This window comes from Triplophysa rosa, linkage group LG8, assembly GCF_024868665.1.
Source record: "Triplophysa rosa linkage group LG8, Trosa_1v2, whole genome shotgun sequence".
NCBI classification, from domain to species: domain Eukaryota; kingdom Metazoa; phylum Chordata; class Actinopteri; order Cypriniformes; family Nemacheilidae; genus Triplophysa; species Triplophysa rosa.
The window spans coordinates 23,352,081-23,369,858 of record NC_079897.1 but is presented as its reverse complement, the minus strand read 5'-3'; the positions used below and the strand labels follow the sequence as shown (position 1 = coordinate 23,369,858).

At 39.0% G+C, this 17,778-nt stretch overlaps 2 protein-coding genes across 2 annotated transcripts; one reads left to right on the top strand and one right to left on the bottom strand.

The window, feature by feature from the left end:
• Positions 1-1,730: 1,730 nt before the first annotated feature.
• On the top strand, positions 1,731-10,027 carry fbxl4 (F-box and leucine-rich repeat protein 4). The gene is made up of 8 exons (XM_057340460.1): positions 1,731-1,842; positions 2,997-3,609; positions 3,759-4,095; positions 4,766-5,010; positions 5,434-5,647; positions 7,264-7,335; positions 7,624-7,936; positions 8,051-10,027. Exons 2-8 carry the CDS (start codon positions 3,104-3,106, stop codon positions 8,212-8,214), a joined length of 1,851 nt encoding a protein of 616 aa, XP_057196443.1. The 5' UTR covers positions 1,731-1,842; positions 2,997-3,103; the 3' UTR covers positions 8,215-10,027.
• A 1,322-nt stretch (positions 10,028-11,349) lies between these two features.
• pou3f2b (POU class 3 homeobox 2b) lies at positions 11,350-15,765 on the bottom strand. Its single transcript, XM_057340461.1, has one exon. The coding sequence runs from the start codon at positions 14,919-14,921 to the stop codon at positions 13,644-13,646; it is 1,278 nt and encodes a 425-aa protein (XP_057196444.1). The 5' UTR covers positions 14,922-15,765; the 3' UTR covers positions 11,350-13,643.
• Between the last annotated feature and the right edge of the window lie 2,013 nt (positions 15,766-17,778).

Here is a 17,778-nt window from a genome sequence, read left to right as displayed (position 1 = left end):
ACTCAACACCATCAACCTTCTCTTTTCCTTGTGTCTATCCTTCAACAAGCCTTTTTTTCTATAAATGATCCACTGCTTTTCGCTATCCCTTAAACCATTACCTTTCACACACCCTTTTCCTTATCAAGCGTAAATGCATCCACGTTCTTTTCCCTTCAGACTCTCTGCTGTAACTTAATTGCTTTCTGTACAACGACACCAGATAGAATTAGGTTTCTCTGCTTTTTTCAGTTCCAAAGTTTCATTTGTCTCTATAAAAATGTCAGGCAACCTCAAAAAAATGATTTGTATAGTGCACAAAAAGGAATCGTTTTCAGAAAGCTGCATTCGAAGAGAACGCTGTTATTCAAATTCAATTGTCGTCTTTATCCGGCGTTCAGCTCCACTCCTAATGAGAGTTTGGCCTGTGATTGCTCAGTGAAGCTTCCATAGAGACTCAATGCTCTTTGTGGTGACAATGGGGCTTCAATTCACCCATGAGACAACCCGACTGGACAAGTCATTCATCGATGCAAATGCCAGCCAATATGCGGTCATATGCATCTGTTTCCCTCTGCCCGCTCGTGATGGACAGCCAGCGGCTCATATTCTTTGGAGCTGAGCCTGCACCGCGCCTTCTATCCACCAGAGAGGCCAGCAGGACAGGCCGTGAGGGAATCTGACCATTAACGATGAAATAAATGTCACAATCGCCACATTCTCAGTCAATTCAAACAGACAAATGTATTATTCAGAACATCAAAACAACGTCTTTCTTCCGGACTACAAAGGGTTTGTGCTTTTCAGTGAGTTGATACATGAGAGAAAGAGCGAGCAACAGAGACAAGGTGAAAAATGTATTGCTGTTGCAAAAAACGCGCGACTTAGGACGAGTAAGGACATATAAAAGTAGCTTAATTTAGTATTAAAAAACATTCATATAATTGTTACAAACATTAGTTTACCTCTAAAGAGTATTCCATTTATTTTTCATACTTTAATGACTGTGTGATGACAGAAAAATCTAAAATTTATTTCCTGGATGTGCTTCATTTCGAGTCGTAATTAAGCAATCCTTTAATTGGTTTGTTCCTTTGCTTGATTTTTATGCATAGCAATACAGAACATCGCCATCACAGCCTTTTGCAATAGTTTACGTTAATTCTGACAAGACAAAATAATTAAAACAAAATTATTTAGACTAATGGCAGCAACGAATGCCTCATTAGGATTTCCATAATTTTCCTTTACATTCATCATTATTTCGAATGTCACAGAAAATTATTTTGTGTCACACGATAATAATGAGCTAGAATAAGAACCAAATGAGGGAAATCATTAAATCCAAATGTTAAGTCGAAGAAATCATGTTAAAATGATCAAATGGACGAATTTGAACAAGATTGCATGCCTAAAGCAGAATAGCCTATAATAATCCTTTATTTACAAAAAGTCAAATAAAAGTAGTTTTGTAAAGTCGATTTCTCAGGCTTGCGTTCATTCTCCGTACTTCCTGATTTTCTCCTGACATCTGTCTATTGAAACAAAGATTGGATTGGGAATTATTCATGTTTATTATATAATATTTTTTATGTTCATCCAACTTTCAACGTGCTACGGTCATGGAAATGCATACAATACGATTCTTTTTTATTATCTCGCAATTCTAGATCGAAACAGACATTCTTGTGTGTTTAGCGTAAGCCAGTGTCGTGGAACTTCACTTCCCACAATTCATTGCGCAGAGGCGAAGCGGATGTTTATATTTATTTCGCGTGAATAGTGAAGAATGTGCGAGCAATGACAGCAGAAGTGAGACATGGACCGACAACAGCAGCACTCCGACACACGATCAAATTATGTGTAAGTTTTGGTTGTTTTTAAAGAAGTCTGTCGTTGTGGTGTAGCATGACAGCCTGCGTTATGATTTAACGTTAGCCGATTCACAGACCTAATGAACTCTCACGTTAGCTCAGCCCGCTAACAATTTGCCCTCATTCTTATGACATTACATTTAAGACATGTTTTAAACACGTTACGTTAAAGCCACTCAGGGTCAACATCAAACAATACGATGACGATAGTATTTTGAGGTGTTAAGATAATACTTCGGCAAACGCTTTCAGACTAACATTAAATGATCTGTTTGGTAGTTTGTGATGTTGAATGGCACTGCAATTAAAAACACGCAGTGTTTAGTTAACGTAAACCTGAAAACTAATTCCAGTTCATGGCATTAAACCAGTGTTTTAGCCTAAACCATAACATGTTAAAGAAACTAAGTATTATACACCAGTGACGGGCCTTAAATACAAAATAGTTGATTAGGAAGAGCTTTGCTTCCCTTTGTTCAAGTTTATGCTTTGAAGTGATTCACCCAAAAATACAAATTCTGTCAACATTTACTCGTCCTCTTGTCATTTCAAACCTGTATGACTTTCTTTCTTCCGCAGAACACAAAAGAAGATATTTTGAAGAATGTTGTTGACTGGCCCCCATTCACTTGCAATGGTTAATCTTTGTGTCCATGCAATAGAAAGTGAATGAATCAAAATATCTACTTTTGTGTTCTGCGGAAGAAAGAAAGTCATAAAGGCTTGAAATTACAAGAGGATAAGTAAATGATGACATCATTTTCATTTTGGGGTGAACTATCACTTTAAGGCTGCAGTTTCATTGTTCATGGAAGTCCTGCAATAGTGTTTATTCTTAATGTGTTATGTATTAAGCTGTTTCTCGACTCTTGGTTAAAAATACATTGCACAGTTTGACTTCAAGAATTAAAGAACTCAGAATGCAAGTCTATTGAGGAACCATTGTACACTTACTCCATAGACCACAGCACATTGTTTTGTTCGAACCCGCAGCATGCGAAACACAATAGCTACAGTAGTCTAGCTGTACACTTAGTTTCGCTTCATTTTAATTTTACTCATACTCAGACTGATAACCCTTGGCATTTCAGGGTTTTTTTTCACAATCTTGTGTTGTTGGTTGTGTGTCTCTCTAACCCACAGGTCATGCATGCAGCTCGGCCTATAGCCTGTGCTGAGTAGAACCCGACCCCACTCGCGCTACAGTGCAGGGGGTGTGCTTCCTGACTCAAACCCGACCCTGCTGCTCCATGTTTCCTATGCTAACCCTTCTAAGCATGTTTTACTATATCTGTCTACGGCGGCGCTCCAGGAGCGGGACGCGGAGTCAGGCATTGGGCAGCCGGCGGGCGGTGGAGCTGGGCCAGCGTTCTGTGCTGCCCATCACTGTCGAGGTGGAGCAGTACGGCAAGGAGGTCCTGGACTTTAGCTCTCACTACGGCAGCGAGAACAGTATGTCCTACACTATGTGGAACCTGGCGGGAGTGCCTAACGTCTATCCCAGCTCAGGAGACTTTACTCAGACGGCTGTGTTTCGGACTTATGGAAGTTGGTGGAGGCAGTGTGCCAGCGCCTCGCCCCCATTCCGCCGCACACCACCCAATTTTCACAGCCAGGACTTCCTGGAGCTGGCCTTCGAGGAGCGTGTGTATCCCACAGCTGTGGAGGTGCTGGAGACGTACCACCCTGGAGCCATTGTCAAGATCCTAGCATGCTCTCTTAACCCATTCTCCCAGAATCCACCAACTGATGTTAGGTAAAATGTTGAGTGTGTCGTTGTAGTTTTGGTCTGGTAATCGAGCAAGGTGTGTGGTCCATGATGAGTAATATGCCGTTGAACATAGTTCTATGATGCATTGCACCATTAGTAAGGATGCCAAATATATCATGTGGATCTTTGTGCAGGTGGGAGGTCTTGTGGGCCGGCAAGCCCACCAAAGCTCCGAGCCCTCAAGCTCGCCAGTTCTCCCCCAGCATCAGACAGATCAGCTTTCCCACCAACCTGTTGCGTCTGGAGGTGAACAGCTCTCTGCTGGAATACTACACTGAGCTGGATGCCGTGATCCTGCGGGGTGTTCGGGAGAGGCCCATTCTAGCCCTTTATAAGATCCCTGTCATTGACATCAGTGATCTGAGTGACAGCGAAGAGGAGATCAATGACGTTGGAGGTCTCTGCTGCATGTCGGGGGGAGAAAATCGGCACAACTTGGGAAACGGCTACTTTGATAGGCTTCCTTATGAGGTTAGCACAGGAGACACTGAGTATAATTACCCACAATGCACGCATGACGTAGAACGTTTGTTTTTAAGAACATCGTTTTAAAGAATTGTTGATAGCAGAGTAGAGAAATGCTAGTTTGCAGGTGTAGCTCCTCAAGCCCTGACTTGGTATGGTTGCAACGGGACTCTTTAGATAATTAAAGACCATTTCAAAATGGCTTTGCAATTCGTAAGCCCACATTACCCTCACACAGCTCTGATCTCCTGTCCAAACCACTGTCAGTCTCAGTGTTGTTACAGCAAATGCATATTTGTTTTGGAAAGATAATACAGGTATTATCTTCTAACCGATATGAGCTCAACACGCAAACTATTGTTCATCCCGGCCAACAGTGTTCACACCAAAACAAAACCAGCACAGCCACAAAAGTCTTGAAAGTGATCTTACCCAATACCTCACTCTTATAAAATGCCTTTATTTTTATGACCAACGTGGTGATGTTCAAAATGTAATGTAGCCTTATCTAAAAGCACACTCGAATATTTCTACTCTCCAAAAATCCAAATATCTGACCAACCTAGTAAAGTTGCACAAAGCATCGAAGTCCAAGAGAAATTTAGTTTTGTCATTTGTGTCAATAGTGTATTCGAGGTGTTTATCATTCACAGTGAATATGTTTGTCTTCCTGTAGCTGATCCAGCTGATCGTGAGTCACCTGGCGGTTCCGGACTTGTGCCGGTTGGCTCAGAGCTGCAAGCTCTTTCACAAGCACTGCTGTGACCCGCTGCAGTACATCCAGCTCAGCCTGCAGCCGTACTGGGCCCGACTCACTGATGCCTCCCTGTGCCACCTGCAGAGCCGCTGCACCCTCCTGCAGAGGCTAAACATGTCCTGGACGGGCAACCGGGGAGCTGTGACGGCCGCTGGCTTCTGCAGGTAATGATGTGAATCAGTAAATCAGATCTGGTGACATCGGGTGGACATTTTTGGAGCTAGAACATGTGTGCACTGACGTGTACTGTTCTTAGAACAAATAAAGAAATTCTTCAAAAATCGATCAATAACATTTCACTTGATTTGGTTGAATTACTATACATCATATGCAAATAATTGATCACAAAGATCAATAATTGTTGGGAAAGACCCTAAAAACAGACAGTTTGAGATATGATATTATTGTGGTAGATAAAGTCAATCATTATAGTAGATATTACAGGAACCCAATAACTTTTTGTAAAAAATGTGATTCCTCCATTTTATTAAACTGTAGTCTATATATGTTTTTGAACATATTGATGTATTGTCTTCATCTGATCTTCCCAACATCTACTCCATCTCTGTCTTATTTTTCTCTTCAAGTTTTATGAAGGCCTGTGGGCTCAGTCTGGTGTGTTTGGAGTTGTCATGCTGTCATTTCCTGACTGAAGCGTGTTTAGAGGTGATCGCCCAGATGTGTCCGAACCTGCAGGAGCTGAATTTGGCTTCCTGTGACCGTCTGCATCCTCAGGCCTTCAATCACATTGCCAAACTCACTAATCTACGCCGGCTCGTACTTCATCGCACCAAAGTTGAGGTGAGCAGATATTGATTCAAGGGTTCTTGTCTTTGTTTTATTTGACCCCATGTGTAATTATTTTGATCTGCTTCAGCTAGATTCAAAATGACTCGATTACATTTATGCATTTGGCGGATATCCAAAGCGATTTACAATGTGTTCAAGGTATATTTGATCAATATGTGTGTTCCCTGGGAATTGACCCCATGACCGTTTTTTCGCTGTTAATGAAAATGCTGTACTATTTGAGCTACAGAAGCGTTTACTTAAATTGATTTACTTAAAATCAAATTACTCCAACTCAACAGACATTCAAAGTTATTTGATAGTGTTTGTTAGCATCGAAAATCAATCGAAAATGTACTCGTGAAACATATAGTTTGAAATGCATTCCAAGTCGCTTTGGATAAAAGCGTCTCCCAAATTCATAAATGTAAACGTAAGATCATTTAAAACTGCTCACCAGACCAGCTGATTTCTGTGGAGTCAGTTATAGTGGGAGGGGCTATACTGAGGTGCAGCCAATCATAGCAGTTTGTTTTCCTGTAGCAGTTCAGCGCACATAAACTAAGAACCGCCAGAAAAGGGAAGCTGTTTCCCTCCTCAGTTCCTTATCAAACATAAACAGTGTTAATTCTGCGTTTGTAACTTTGCAACCAGCGAGACACATTAGATCTTCACAAAAAAAGTCTTCATTAAAAAAATCATAAAAAAGTCTCTAACTGTTGACTTTATGAAAGCTTTTGTTTGACTTGTTTTATCTGATAATTAAAAAAAGTTTTTTAACATCAAAGCCAAAATCGCTCATTATAGATTCGCGGCTGAAATGTTTGTTCATCCAAAGATCTGTGTCATGCACATCTAAATTCGTTTATTATTTATACGCTTTCATCCAAATAAAATCTTGAGAATTTAGAAGTAAACATGTTTACACTTGTCTATTTTAAGATGTTATAGTTACTTTTCTTATTACATTGTATCAAGCCACAGAGCTAGATTTACTGGATATATGATCTTTTAATCAGTATGCTGCATGTCATCGCAGGCCCAAGCGTGCCACTCATCTCAGGTCGAGAGAAAAATAAGAAACGGCATCCTCCGTGTGTGGTTAGCAGTGACTCAGCATCTGTGAGCGTCTCCAAAAGCGTATAGTGTTTCTGTAGCTATTTCTGTAGTGATGGTAACTGTATGTAAACATACACACACAAAAATGGCCAGTCTGTAACACTTATGCCAACCCGCTGTCATCATTTTTGTCATTGTTTAAATAAAATGCGTCTTCTGCATGGAACCTAGTTTAAATAACAGTGAAAACATACACACAAGCGCAGTGTTTATGCATTATACCACACAAAATGGTCAATCCTGCACTATTTTGTAGTTAAATACAACAATAAAATGGCTGTATTTTTTCTTACCCACTTTTTGAAATATTATATCATTTTATCTTCGCTGTGACCATCAACCATGAAGTCATATAATCGTTTTATTTTGACATATCCATTTGAACGAGCACAGTTGAATGTTGGCATGTTAGGCTGTGATGTCAAGTAGCAGGACACACTTTAATATTCTCATTTTTGTGTTGTGTTAGTCATAACTGTTGTCTGTTCTCTCCTTCTCCACATCGGCAGCAATCTGCCATGTTGAGCATCCTCACATTCTGCACAGAGCTCAGGCACCTTAACCTCGGAAGTTGTGTCATGGTAAGTCTGTTTGATAGAAGAATAGAAACTACCATTCGTTCCTGTGCATGTTTGGACACATCAGCTCATTATTGATCGTATTGTTCATTTCCACCACGTGAACTGTTAATTAAACTAGAGGTACTGTTTTTACACAAATAGTCCCTGCATAGCCTTTTGATTGAATTCATTTTATATCAAACTTATAAATTGTAATTTTATTCTCATGACTCATAGTGATGGTGCAGTCTTAAACCAACGGCAGTTAGTTAGCAACGTACATGCTTCACTGTGTCCCTCTGTGCACAGATCGAGGACTATGACGTTGTGGCGAGCATGATCAGTTCACGCTGCCGTTCCCTGCAATCCCTTGACCTGTGGCGCAGCAAGAACCTGAGCGAGCGCGGGCTGGCCGAGCTGGTTACGGGCTGCAGGCTGCTGGAGGAGCTGGACCTGGGATGGTGCTCCACGCTTCAGAGCAGCTCCGGCTGCTTCCAGCATTTGGCTCGCAGCTTGCCACGCCTACGCAAACTCTTCCTCACCGCCAACCGCACCGTGTGCGACTCTGATCTGGAAGAGCTGGCTGCTAACTGCAATGCGCTGGAGCATCTCGATATACTCGGTGAGATGAAGTATTCGCAAAGAATTTCTGATGAATGTGGTAGTAGTCGGGCAAACCAAAAAGTTGAAAGCTTTTGCATGTATTAAGTATAATGTTAATTTGTTGCATACTTAGGCACACGGATGGTGAACTCTGCATCTCTGCGCAAATTGTTGCAGTCGTGTCCTCAGCTGAAGCTGCTGGACGTGTCCTTCTGCTCTCAGATCGACTCTCGCCTCGTCCAGGAGCTCAGTGGCCTTTTCCCCATTGTGTCCATTAAGAAGAGTTTCACACAGTAAGCAGGAGCAGTTTCTAAAGGTTCATCTGGTTTTCTTTGACCCTGGTGAGCGGATGGCCGGGGGAGATTCTGGTGCTGTGAACTTGCACAATACTGTCTTGAACTACACTGATCTGTGAACTGCCACATGGAGGAATTTTTTCGAAGATGTTATGTTTCACTTTGAATGGACTCACTATGTATTGAATCACACATTTCATCAGACCTCAGTTTTTGATCTTGATCTCAGGGTTTTATTTTTGAGAGACATTTGTAACACGCTGTACAACTGCCGAGTGGTTTTGTTTTAAACGTACTTATTGAAATGTTAAAAAAGAACACTGAGCACAGATTGTTTTTATTTCTATTGTTAAGTGGTGTCTAATTGATGTTGAATATCGTGAAATTATGTAACAGTAATGGGGTTTAATTTAATTATTTATTATTATAAATTCAGGGCCACAATGACTTGAATCACATAAATATTTTGTGGCAATACTTTGTGCAAAGCCCATATCATGAGTCAGACCTGTTATGCACACGTATGTTGACAACAGAGCGAGAAGCTTTTCTCTAAATTTCAGAACTTGACATTTCATTTAACGCAGGCGCATGCTAGATAACATATTATTGTGCCTTAGGAGAAAAGTGCTTTGTATGTTTGCTGGTTGTCTGTATTGTACTATGCTAAATTGTGATTTGCCAAAATCACCCTAAACCAAAGGGTTTTTATTTTAAAGCAAAAAAATTTTCTGTAGGTGTAAAATTATTTAAAGTCAAAACCAGGGAAAAATATTTGTTAAGTACTTTTGGTATAATTAATTTTTTTTAATATGACTTTTTTAATTTGCTTTGTGTTATTATTTACCATAATTATATTAAAACACACCCTGTAAACAAACTCAGTAAAGCAGAAACAACCTCAAAGAGTAGGCTATATTTATGTTTATTTGTTGCTATACTGAGTTACTACCTTAATGATAATTTCTATATGGTATTAAATTTGTGCCATTTAAATCCAGACGGCTTTTAGCATTGTTTCAGATCTGAGAATGACTGGTGAGGGGTCTTGGTTCAATAAAGTGAGGCTAAATACAATTCTGCGGTTATTGTTACTGTTTTCTCTTAAGTTAGCAAGAAAAAAATAGTACTTGGTTAGTAAACCTCTTCATCCCACAAGGGTAGTCTCCACCCGAGTAAAATAGTTTTTTTCTGGCATTAATCCCTCAGAGTTTAACAGCATATTAATATTGCATCTGGTAGTGACAGTCTCATTGGACTAACCGTGATGTAATGAATTGTTTATGTCTATTTTAATGATGGCCGGAGGAGCTCTAATGTGCCCTGAGGACCTGGAGGATGCAGTTAATTAGATGAAACGATTTCTTGATTTCTGTACTACTATTGATAGCCGCTTCACACAGACAACTGTCATTACATCCTGTAAATACATTGAATGTACAACCCATAATAGCACTGCTTTTGAAACCTGTAATTTAGACCTGGCAGCGATCTCCTGCTACAGTGGTACAACCATCTCACACATGCATAACCACCTCAAAAAGCATTATTTTAATATGAATGTATGAGGCCAAAATGAAGTGTTTTTCATTTTTGGTGGTATTGAAAGCTTGAGCTCCTGAGCCTGAACAGGTTATTTAGGATACGTTTTTAAGCTGCTTTGGCTTTTAGTTTTACTTCCCAGATTTTCTCAGTTCAGGACCACAATTTTAAACCATTATTACCATGAACACCTTTGCACATTTTTAAGTGTTTTGTTGATTGGATGATTTATGTTAACAATGTTTGGATGTCCTACCTAAAGCTTTATTCCTCAAGAATACTTTTGTATTTTTTACCTTTAACATGGGATGGTGATAGACATCAAGGAAATTTCATTGGGGGGAGGTTAGGTTTGTGGTGATATTTATCTTTTTGAAACCTTGTTCAAATTTTCAGAACACTGAGGATTTAAATATTTATAATTAATATTGCAATGTCAAAATGTTCTCTTTTATAGAATTACCTCAACAGGAATTGGTTTAAACGTAGTTTTTGATGCATACATTATGATATTATAAGAGAATGTATTATACAGTAGATACTGCAAGTTCTGATCTAATATATATATATTTTTATTGCTCTACTCAAATTAATTTGTTCATGCTTCAATTGTGATTTCATCATTTAATCACATAATTTGATTAAAAGAATTGTTTTTTATTTGCTATTATTTGGGATCTGAAGTAAAAAACACGAGCAGCCATGCATAAGTGGCTTGCTATTTTATATACATTAAATTTGGTAGGCTTATTTTTAAATTGTTTTTAGTGCATGGAGAGAAACTGGACCAATTGGCCAACACATTCTAAAATAATTTAAGTAAGTGCGGAAATTCCTTAGCATGTATTTTCAAAGAAAATGAAAAATAGGAACAGCTGTAATTTAGTATAATCCATCTTTTTTAGAGACTGAGCTGCAAATATAGCAAACCGCTATGATGTTCTGGGGTCCTGGAACAAACCTCACTAGGTGGCACTAGAGGATAAGAATGACACCACTTTTACTACAACAAATTCTAGACCTTTTAAATATGGAGGAAATCGATCACTTCGAAACCTATAACGTTGTTAACGTTATATAACGTTGTTTACCGCAAATTTCTTGCTTTTAAACGGTGAATGGTAAGGAGTCGTGATTTTCAATATCACCAAAAAAATGAATTTACATTTTCAGCCAAGCGCTATGAACGATGATAACAAACTTATAAGCACCCACCAATAATCAATACAAATTCATTAGGATTAGTCATTACGTAATTATAAAATATAAATCAGAGGTTTGACATTATAAGGCCTACTAAAAATATACACAGTATTATTTTTAAAATAATTAATAATAAACAATTTAAAATTAAACTGGAATTTATAGAATCCTTGGCAAACTATTTTAAACATCTTTCAAAAAATACGTAAAACATACACACACACAAAATAATTAACACGAATTAGGGCGCATAAATATCGAGACCAACGTTTTGACACAAAAATGTATAAATTGCACAAAATGTAATTCAAACAGGAATTATACTTATTGGCCCAGAGTCCAATTATTATAAACATCGGTGAACAGTTTATCTATAGATAATATTAACTTTATCACGAAATACAGCGTTGTTTTGTTGAACGGCGCTAAGACGAACCCGACAAAATACCTCAAATCTTCTGTGTATGTCATCAGTTCTCAAGCTATTATTAATAACAAATGGGATTTTAATCTTTTCGGTTTGGATTTGTTACATCCTGTTATGCAAATTCGGCGTTGACGATCAAATCATTAATTGTATTTTTAGTGTGTTTATTTATATTTGTATTTTATTATTATTCTGGATTCTTTTGCCCATTGCTTAAAAACCTTGACCAAAACATTAATATGCGCATAAATTATTCACTCCACAAAATGAAATGTTAGCTTAGATTCACAGATTTAGGATAATATAAACATGATGTACTACAAAAATCAATTCTCTATCACAACCTCTGCGCATTTTATTATACCCACAAATTTATCCAGTTCAACGTTTGAATGAGTCTTTCTGACAGAGTAAACAAAACGACAAATAAATACATCCCATGATCTTGTAGAATTACATGGTAGTTTGATTAATTCATCTATGTAAATGTTTCTTTTGTTTTCTTTTGAAGAAAAATGAGAACCGTAACAAAAGATGTCCCTGGGAATAGATTTACACCCAAATAATATTAAAAGTATAAGCAAAAAAAAATAAAAAAGTATCATTTCTGATTGTAGAATTGTATTTACATATAGTGACGTATAGTAAGCCCCGGGACAAATCTTTCCAGTTCCAGACTTCCAGTGTTTACATTTTCTGTAAATAATCAATGCATCGTGACCCTACAGTATATGCGAACCCGGACCAACACAATGAAGAACTTTAAATGCCCCCAAAAATCAATTGACTCTGTATAGCTCTGCTGTTGGGTAAAACGTGGGGAAATTTTAACCATAATAATAATGATAATAAAAATAATAATAACGTAGTGCTCGTGTTTCAAATGGATATGCTTTGATAAATGGCGGCAATGAAATTTAAAGACGTTTTGTCGTATGAAACACTGAAAACCTTTTGCCTTTAAACGAAAATATTGTAGGTCACATCACTTGCTTTTCCCATTCTCCATTATACAATGTAAATAATTTCTATTTCAAAATAATTAAAAAAGACATTCAAATGTTTGAGATATATAATATTGAATTTGTTGGGTAGAAAATAGTGCTAACATTGTTGAAGACTGAACATTGTTTACTATACATAAACATATAGTAAAGTCAGCTCATAATTTATAAAAAAGCAGCTGAATGTGGGTTAAAAAGCAACTGACTCACGCGAGAGATAGCAAGCAATATCCGGCTAAATGACTATAAATATAAAGGCAAATATACCAACTCTAATGCAAAATCATCTGAAACAAACGAGGAATAAACAAACCGCTAAAATCTTTTCCAAATTCCAAACGATAAGAAAAAGTGCTCAAGTGAGAGGATAACGAAGCTATGTCCTTTCAAAATTATACAATATTTACAGCACTGTTTGGAGTCCTGCGAAACAATTGTATTCATGGTAATATGACTAGATAGACGGAAAGGTTTCTATCTCTAGCCCTTCGGTGATCTGTCTGCAGCTGGGTCCTGGCAGTTTCTCTTTTCAATTTAGAGCCATCCGTATCGATAAGACTAAGGGAAAGGCTATAGAATCAATTGTGTATGTGTTTGGCGTGACCTTGCACCTCGTAGTATGTCTGGTACACAGCCATGCTGTATCTATAATAACAACGATAATCATATAAAAATAATGGTATGTTTAAAGGCCTTTCACTGATGCCAATATAATCGTGGGCGGATGCATGTCACATTGATGTTTTTTTTTTCTGACTCGATGTTCACCCTCAGTCGCCGACAATACAAGTAAAAATGGCGTGTATTTGTTGCTGCAGCTCTAGTCACTTTTCGGGCTTTCGACTGAACCTGCTAAAGAAAACGCAGTGGATGTGTTTCTGTATCCTATTGGGTCTAGATGTAAACAACTGGCTATGGGACACCCATGCTCACGTTTGAGGGACATTTCGCTCGTCTCAAAGTGTACGTTAAATAGTAGGGTTACACCTTAAAACTGCGTCTTTTCACAGTGCTGGGTATTCACAGAACAACCGTTCTCTTTGCTCCTGGGGGGAACGCGCGTCCCCTCTGTTGCAGCAGTACGAATTTTGAGTAACATTGAAGACGCATTTATATCCTCTCATATCTGCTCCCGCGCCTCAGTGTTGAACCGCAGCTGCTATCGCTTTGGATAGTTCCAGTGTTTAGATCGCAGTGTGAACGTATAAATTAAGTCTGAGGCAGTCAATAGGCAATACGACATGTCCTTATTTTTCACTGAACTGGCGTCTGAACCCCGTGATGCGGCGGCGTGTCTCCGTATACGTCCTCGGTACCCGGTAGAGGTCCGCCGGGAGGAGTCATCCGTTTCTCTTTCTGTCTTCTGTTACAAAACCAAACCCTCACTACCTCTTTTTCCAACTGCAGACTGTCCGCCAGCGAAGTAATTTCCGACGCGGCTGGCTTTGGGCACTTCAGGAAATGGCTCTCCAAAGCCCCTTTGACGCTTACCTCAATGGAAGTCCTCTTTTTCCTTTTCCTCCCTTGCGCGGCTATCTTGTCCAAGCTCGTGGGGCTACCAGATGTGGAATCTGCCTCCTCCAACCACTTGTTTAACAAAGGTTTGAGCTTGCACATGTTCTTGAAGCTAAGTTGCAGGGCCTCGAACCTGCATATTGTGGTCTGCGAAAACACATTTCCATACAGGGTCCCCAAAGCTAGTCCAACGTCCGCCTGCGTGAAACCCAGCTTGATCCTCCTCTGTTTAAACTGTTTTGCAAACTGTTCCAAGTCGTCGGAGGTCGGCGTATCCTCGTCCGAGTGGTCGTGGTGACCCTGGTGCGCCTGGTGCTGGTGTTGGGACGGCGGATGGCCGTGGTCGCTGAGATGTGGGCTGTGGTGGTCCTCGTGCGCGTCTCGCATGCTGTGGTGGTGTATGCCCTGCCCGGTGCCCGGGATGAGACCGTTCACGCTGAACCCGGGCTGAGAGTAAATAAGGCTCTGTCCGTTTGATGTTGCCATGCTGGGAATGTGAGCTGCCGTCGTTGTTCTCCATGCCCTTGAGTCGTGATGGTTCCCGTGCGTCTGATGTACCAGGTGGGGTGGTCGCGACTGATGCTGTAAATTGCTGGAATTGTGCATCTCGTCCCGGCTGCTCTGTACCGCTGGCTTGATGTCCTGTTCGCCGAGCGGACTGGACGACCACGGAGCTCCTTCTCCGTGTGACAAGGCTGTTATCCACTGGTGCGCGTGGCTGAGCGGGTGACTGTTGCTCTGCAGCGAGTAGTCACTCTGCAACAGGGTTTGCGCGTCCCTGTAAGCCGTAGCTTGCTGCATGCTTCCAGGCTCCGAGTGTACAATAGATGGGCTGGAAGTGAGGATATTGTAATGATTGGATGCTGTAGTCGCCATGACTCTCGGAGCCGGACTGATCGCTCCTATTAAAGGAACCTTGCATTTGACAGTTACTCTTTTGCCACAGGCGTCTCCCAGGCTCTTTGCCAAGTGGACGCAGCGGCGCGCACCTGAGCTCCGCCCTTCGAAGACGTTCATTGGGCAGAAATAGATGATGGACGTGCATTTTTAGAGGGAGCTCTTAGTTCATTGGTTAGATAAGAGTCTTAACAAACACTGCCTCTTTCCCTCAAAAGAACTCGGTGTCCTGCAGCACCTCTGAAATGTGAGGGACCGACGGGACACCAAGACCGGAGCGAAGACCATCAAAGGTTATAACTTTTATAACTTAGAAATGACTTGTATTTGTATCCGTAATCAAATTTGTCATTGATTATCTATGTGACTCATTTAACAGAATCCTTCATTTTACCAAAACTTCAAGTAAAACATTTTATGTGATGACGTTTTATATATTTATTACAGGCGCTGAGGATTTGTTTGACAACTAATTTCTTTTTGAACCATATATGTAATTAGGTCATGCGTAATTTAGGTCAAATTCTGACAAAGTTATTTGGAGAATGGAAACTTTAAAAGCACGTTCAGAGTTTTCTTGAAAAATATGTTCACATTATGTGTCTCCTGCATGACATTCTGTCAGTTTCAGTACGTGTTTATATCCATTATATTATTTTTAACTATGTCAGTGTTTCATTCATGTGTCTGATTTTGGAGGGATATAGGACAAAAACAAACCAAGAACTGAACGAAAAGACATTAACTTTTAGAAACTGTGGAATTACGAGTTTATGTTTGTGGTTGTATCTGGAGCATATTAATCAATATAGCTACTTAGAAAGCTTATTTTTTAAAGAATTAATTGTATTATGAAATGTTATATTTAATTGTTTTATTTATTTGTGAAGCTATTATACAGAAGAAATGTGTTATATATTTTATTTACGATTAACATTTTCAACCGTGGTATTATATTGTAATTGTCATAATATATGACATGTTATTGCTGTGTTTCTCATTACGCTAATAAAATAAATCTCATGATGATTGTGTAGTATGCTTGTTTGCCATGTCTTTTTCATAACACGTGGGAGTATAACAGTCGATACAAGTGTCTTGCATTTTAGTAAAACACAAACTAAAGTAGACTAAATAACACTCACTCAACATTTAAGTAAAGCATTTGGAGGACATTTATCTTTTAATTAGATAAAAAAAACTGTAATTACAATTTATGTATTTAAATAATTCAATAATTTGTTTTTGGTATAATTTACATTTAATAACAGAAGTCATAATTAACAGACAGGAGCTCCTGTGTAGCCTATAGTGGCATGCTGAAGCAGGTCATATATTCGAGGTATAGAAAGTAAGCAGTAGGCCCATATTTGCGTTACATTTTCTTATTTAATGCTCTAAATACAAATTTCATGTTGTAAATTGCAATCAGCTTTTAGCAACCAACTGAACTGTGTCTAAAAATCTTTAACATTAAAATCTTTATCGTTTGCATGGCGTACGCAATTCAAACGAGGGGATATTTCAGAGAGAACAAGCACTGAGAAAAAAAACAGTGGGCCGTTTGGGACCGCAGGTGTTTAAAGCTCACCAGCTGGCTTCTCTATGAGCCTCTGTAAAGAAAAGCATACGACAATGTCCGAGGAGGGGGACATTTTTTCAGCAGCGCTGCTGGTTGCTATAGAGAGCGGTAAATTAAACAACGCCTCATACGTCACCAGTCTCGCATTCTCTCCTATAGCAGACCCAACGTAAATCATCTTGTGTAATGGACAAAAGACAAAAAGAACGAGAGAAAGATCAGATTATTTAAAGAACTATTTAAAAGCAGTAAATAAAGAGCACTTTGAAGTAGGACGTGCCACTGCACCGTCCAATTACGCGTTACTGAACAATAGACTTCACAATAAACAAGATAGAAAACATGAGGTCAAATGTCATGGCAGGCCTTTAAAAACTTGGCGCATTTATGTTAAAAAACAGTTTACTCAAATATAACTAGCAAAAAGGTATCAAACTTGACCAATGAGATTTTAAAATGCAAAATGAATAAAGTGAGAAAAACAGTTCTTAAAACAGCTAAATACTAAACTAACTGAACGAAATGTAAAAAAGGACCCTAAAAAACACCCTTTTGTTTAAATTGGCTCAATTAATGCAATTTCAGATATGACATACTAAACCATCATCTTACTTCGTATCTGTCTACTCATTTGCTATTCCTGTATAAAAAAGGTTTATAAAATTGTATGAATTAATACAAAAGTCCCGAGGCAAATCCAATCATCAACCAAGCAGGAACAACAGGTAAAATGCACAAAAACGCTCTGCAGATAATTGTGTCAAAGTGGGGTTAAAGGACGTTTAAAAAGGTGGAAAGTAAAACTTTAAAGACACGGTGTGAAAATTCATCCGCGTAATAATGAACATCATTGTGGCGTAACAGTGAAATCACCCAAATCAAAAGAACATTTATGGCAATTAAGGTTGTAATTCAGAGAATTACCACATCGCCACAGAAGCTTAAATAGTCGTGTTGGGAGAAAACCAAAGCACATTACTTTAATGGTATAATATGCAAACTATGGATCGTTCAATTACATGGCTTAACAACGCATAAATGATGCGAGTCTTGTTATTTGGACGGTGGGGTCTATGGTAATTCATTTGGAAGGACCAGCGAGCTCTCAGATACAGTGAAATCTATTTCCGAGCTCCGGGAGCCGCTGCCAAACTACATTTAAGGGAATAAAAATTAATGACAGAGAATCTGAGCGTTAAATTAACAGTAATTATATGACCCGCATGCTGTAAAGATCCCATTTTTTATGGTCTAATTAGGTAACTGTCTCCCCATACATCAACATATTTCCCTCTGTGGATTTTCACACCAGATCCCGGTCATGTTCAAATACTGATGAAAAATAATTAATTACATTTTACAAAGACACGCTTTAAATAGCGCAATAATCAAACT

Excerpts from the sequence above, each read along its gene's own strand:
- fbxl4 (XM_057340460.1), top strand. The coding sequence starts at position 3,104 with ATGTTTCCTATGCTAACCCTTCTAAGCATGTTTTACTATATCTGTCTA. Across the intron at positions 5,011-5,433 it reads ACGGCCGCTGGCTTCTGCAG|TTTTATGAAGGCCTGTGGGC; the intron begins GTAATGATGTGA and ends TTTCTCTTCAAG. Across the intron at positions 7,937-8,050 it reads GGAGCATCTCGATATACTCG|GCACACGGATGGTGAACTCT; the intron begins GTGAGATGAAGT and ends TTGCATACTTAG.
- pou3f2b (XM_057340461.1), bottom strand. The coding sequence starts at position 14,921 with ATGAACGTCTTCGAAGGGCGGAGCTCAGGTGCGCGCCGCTGCGTCCAC.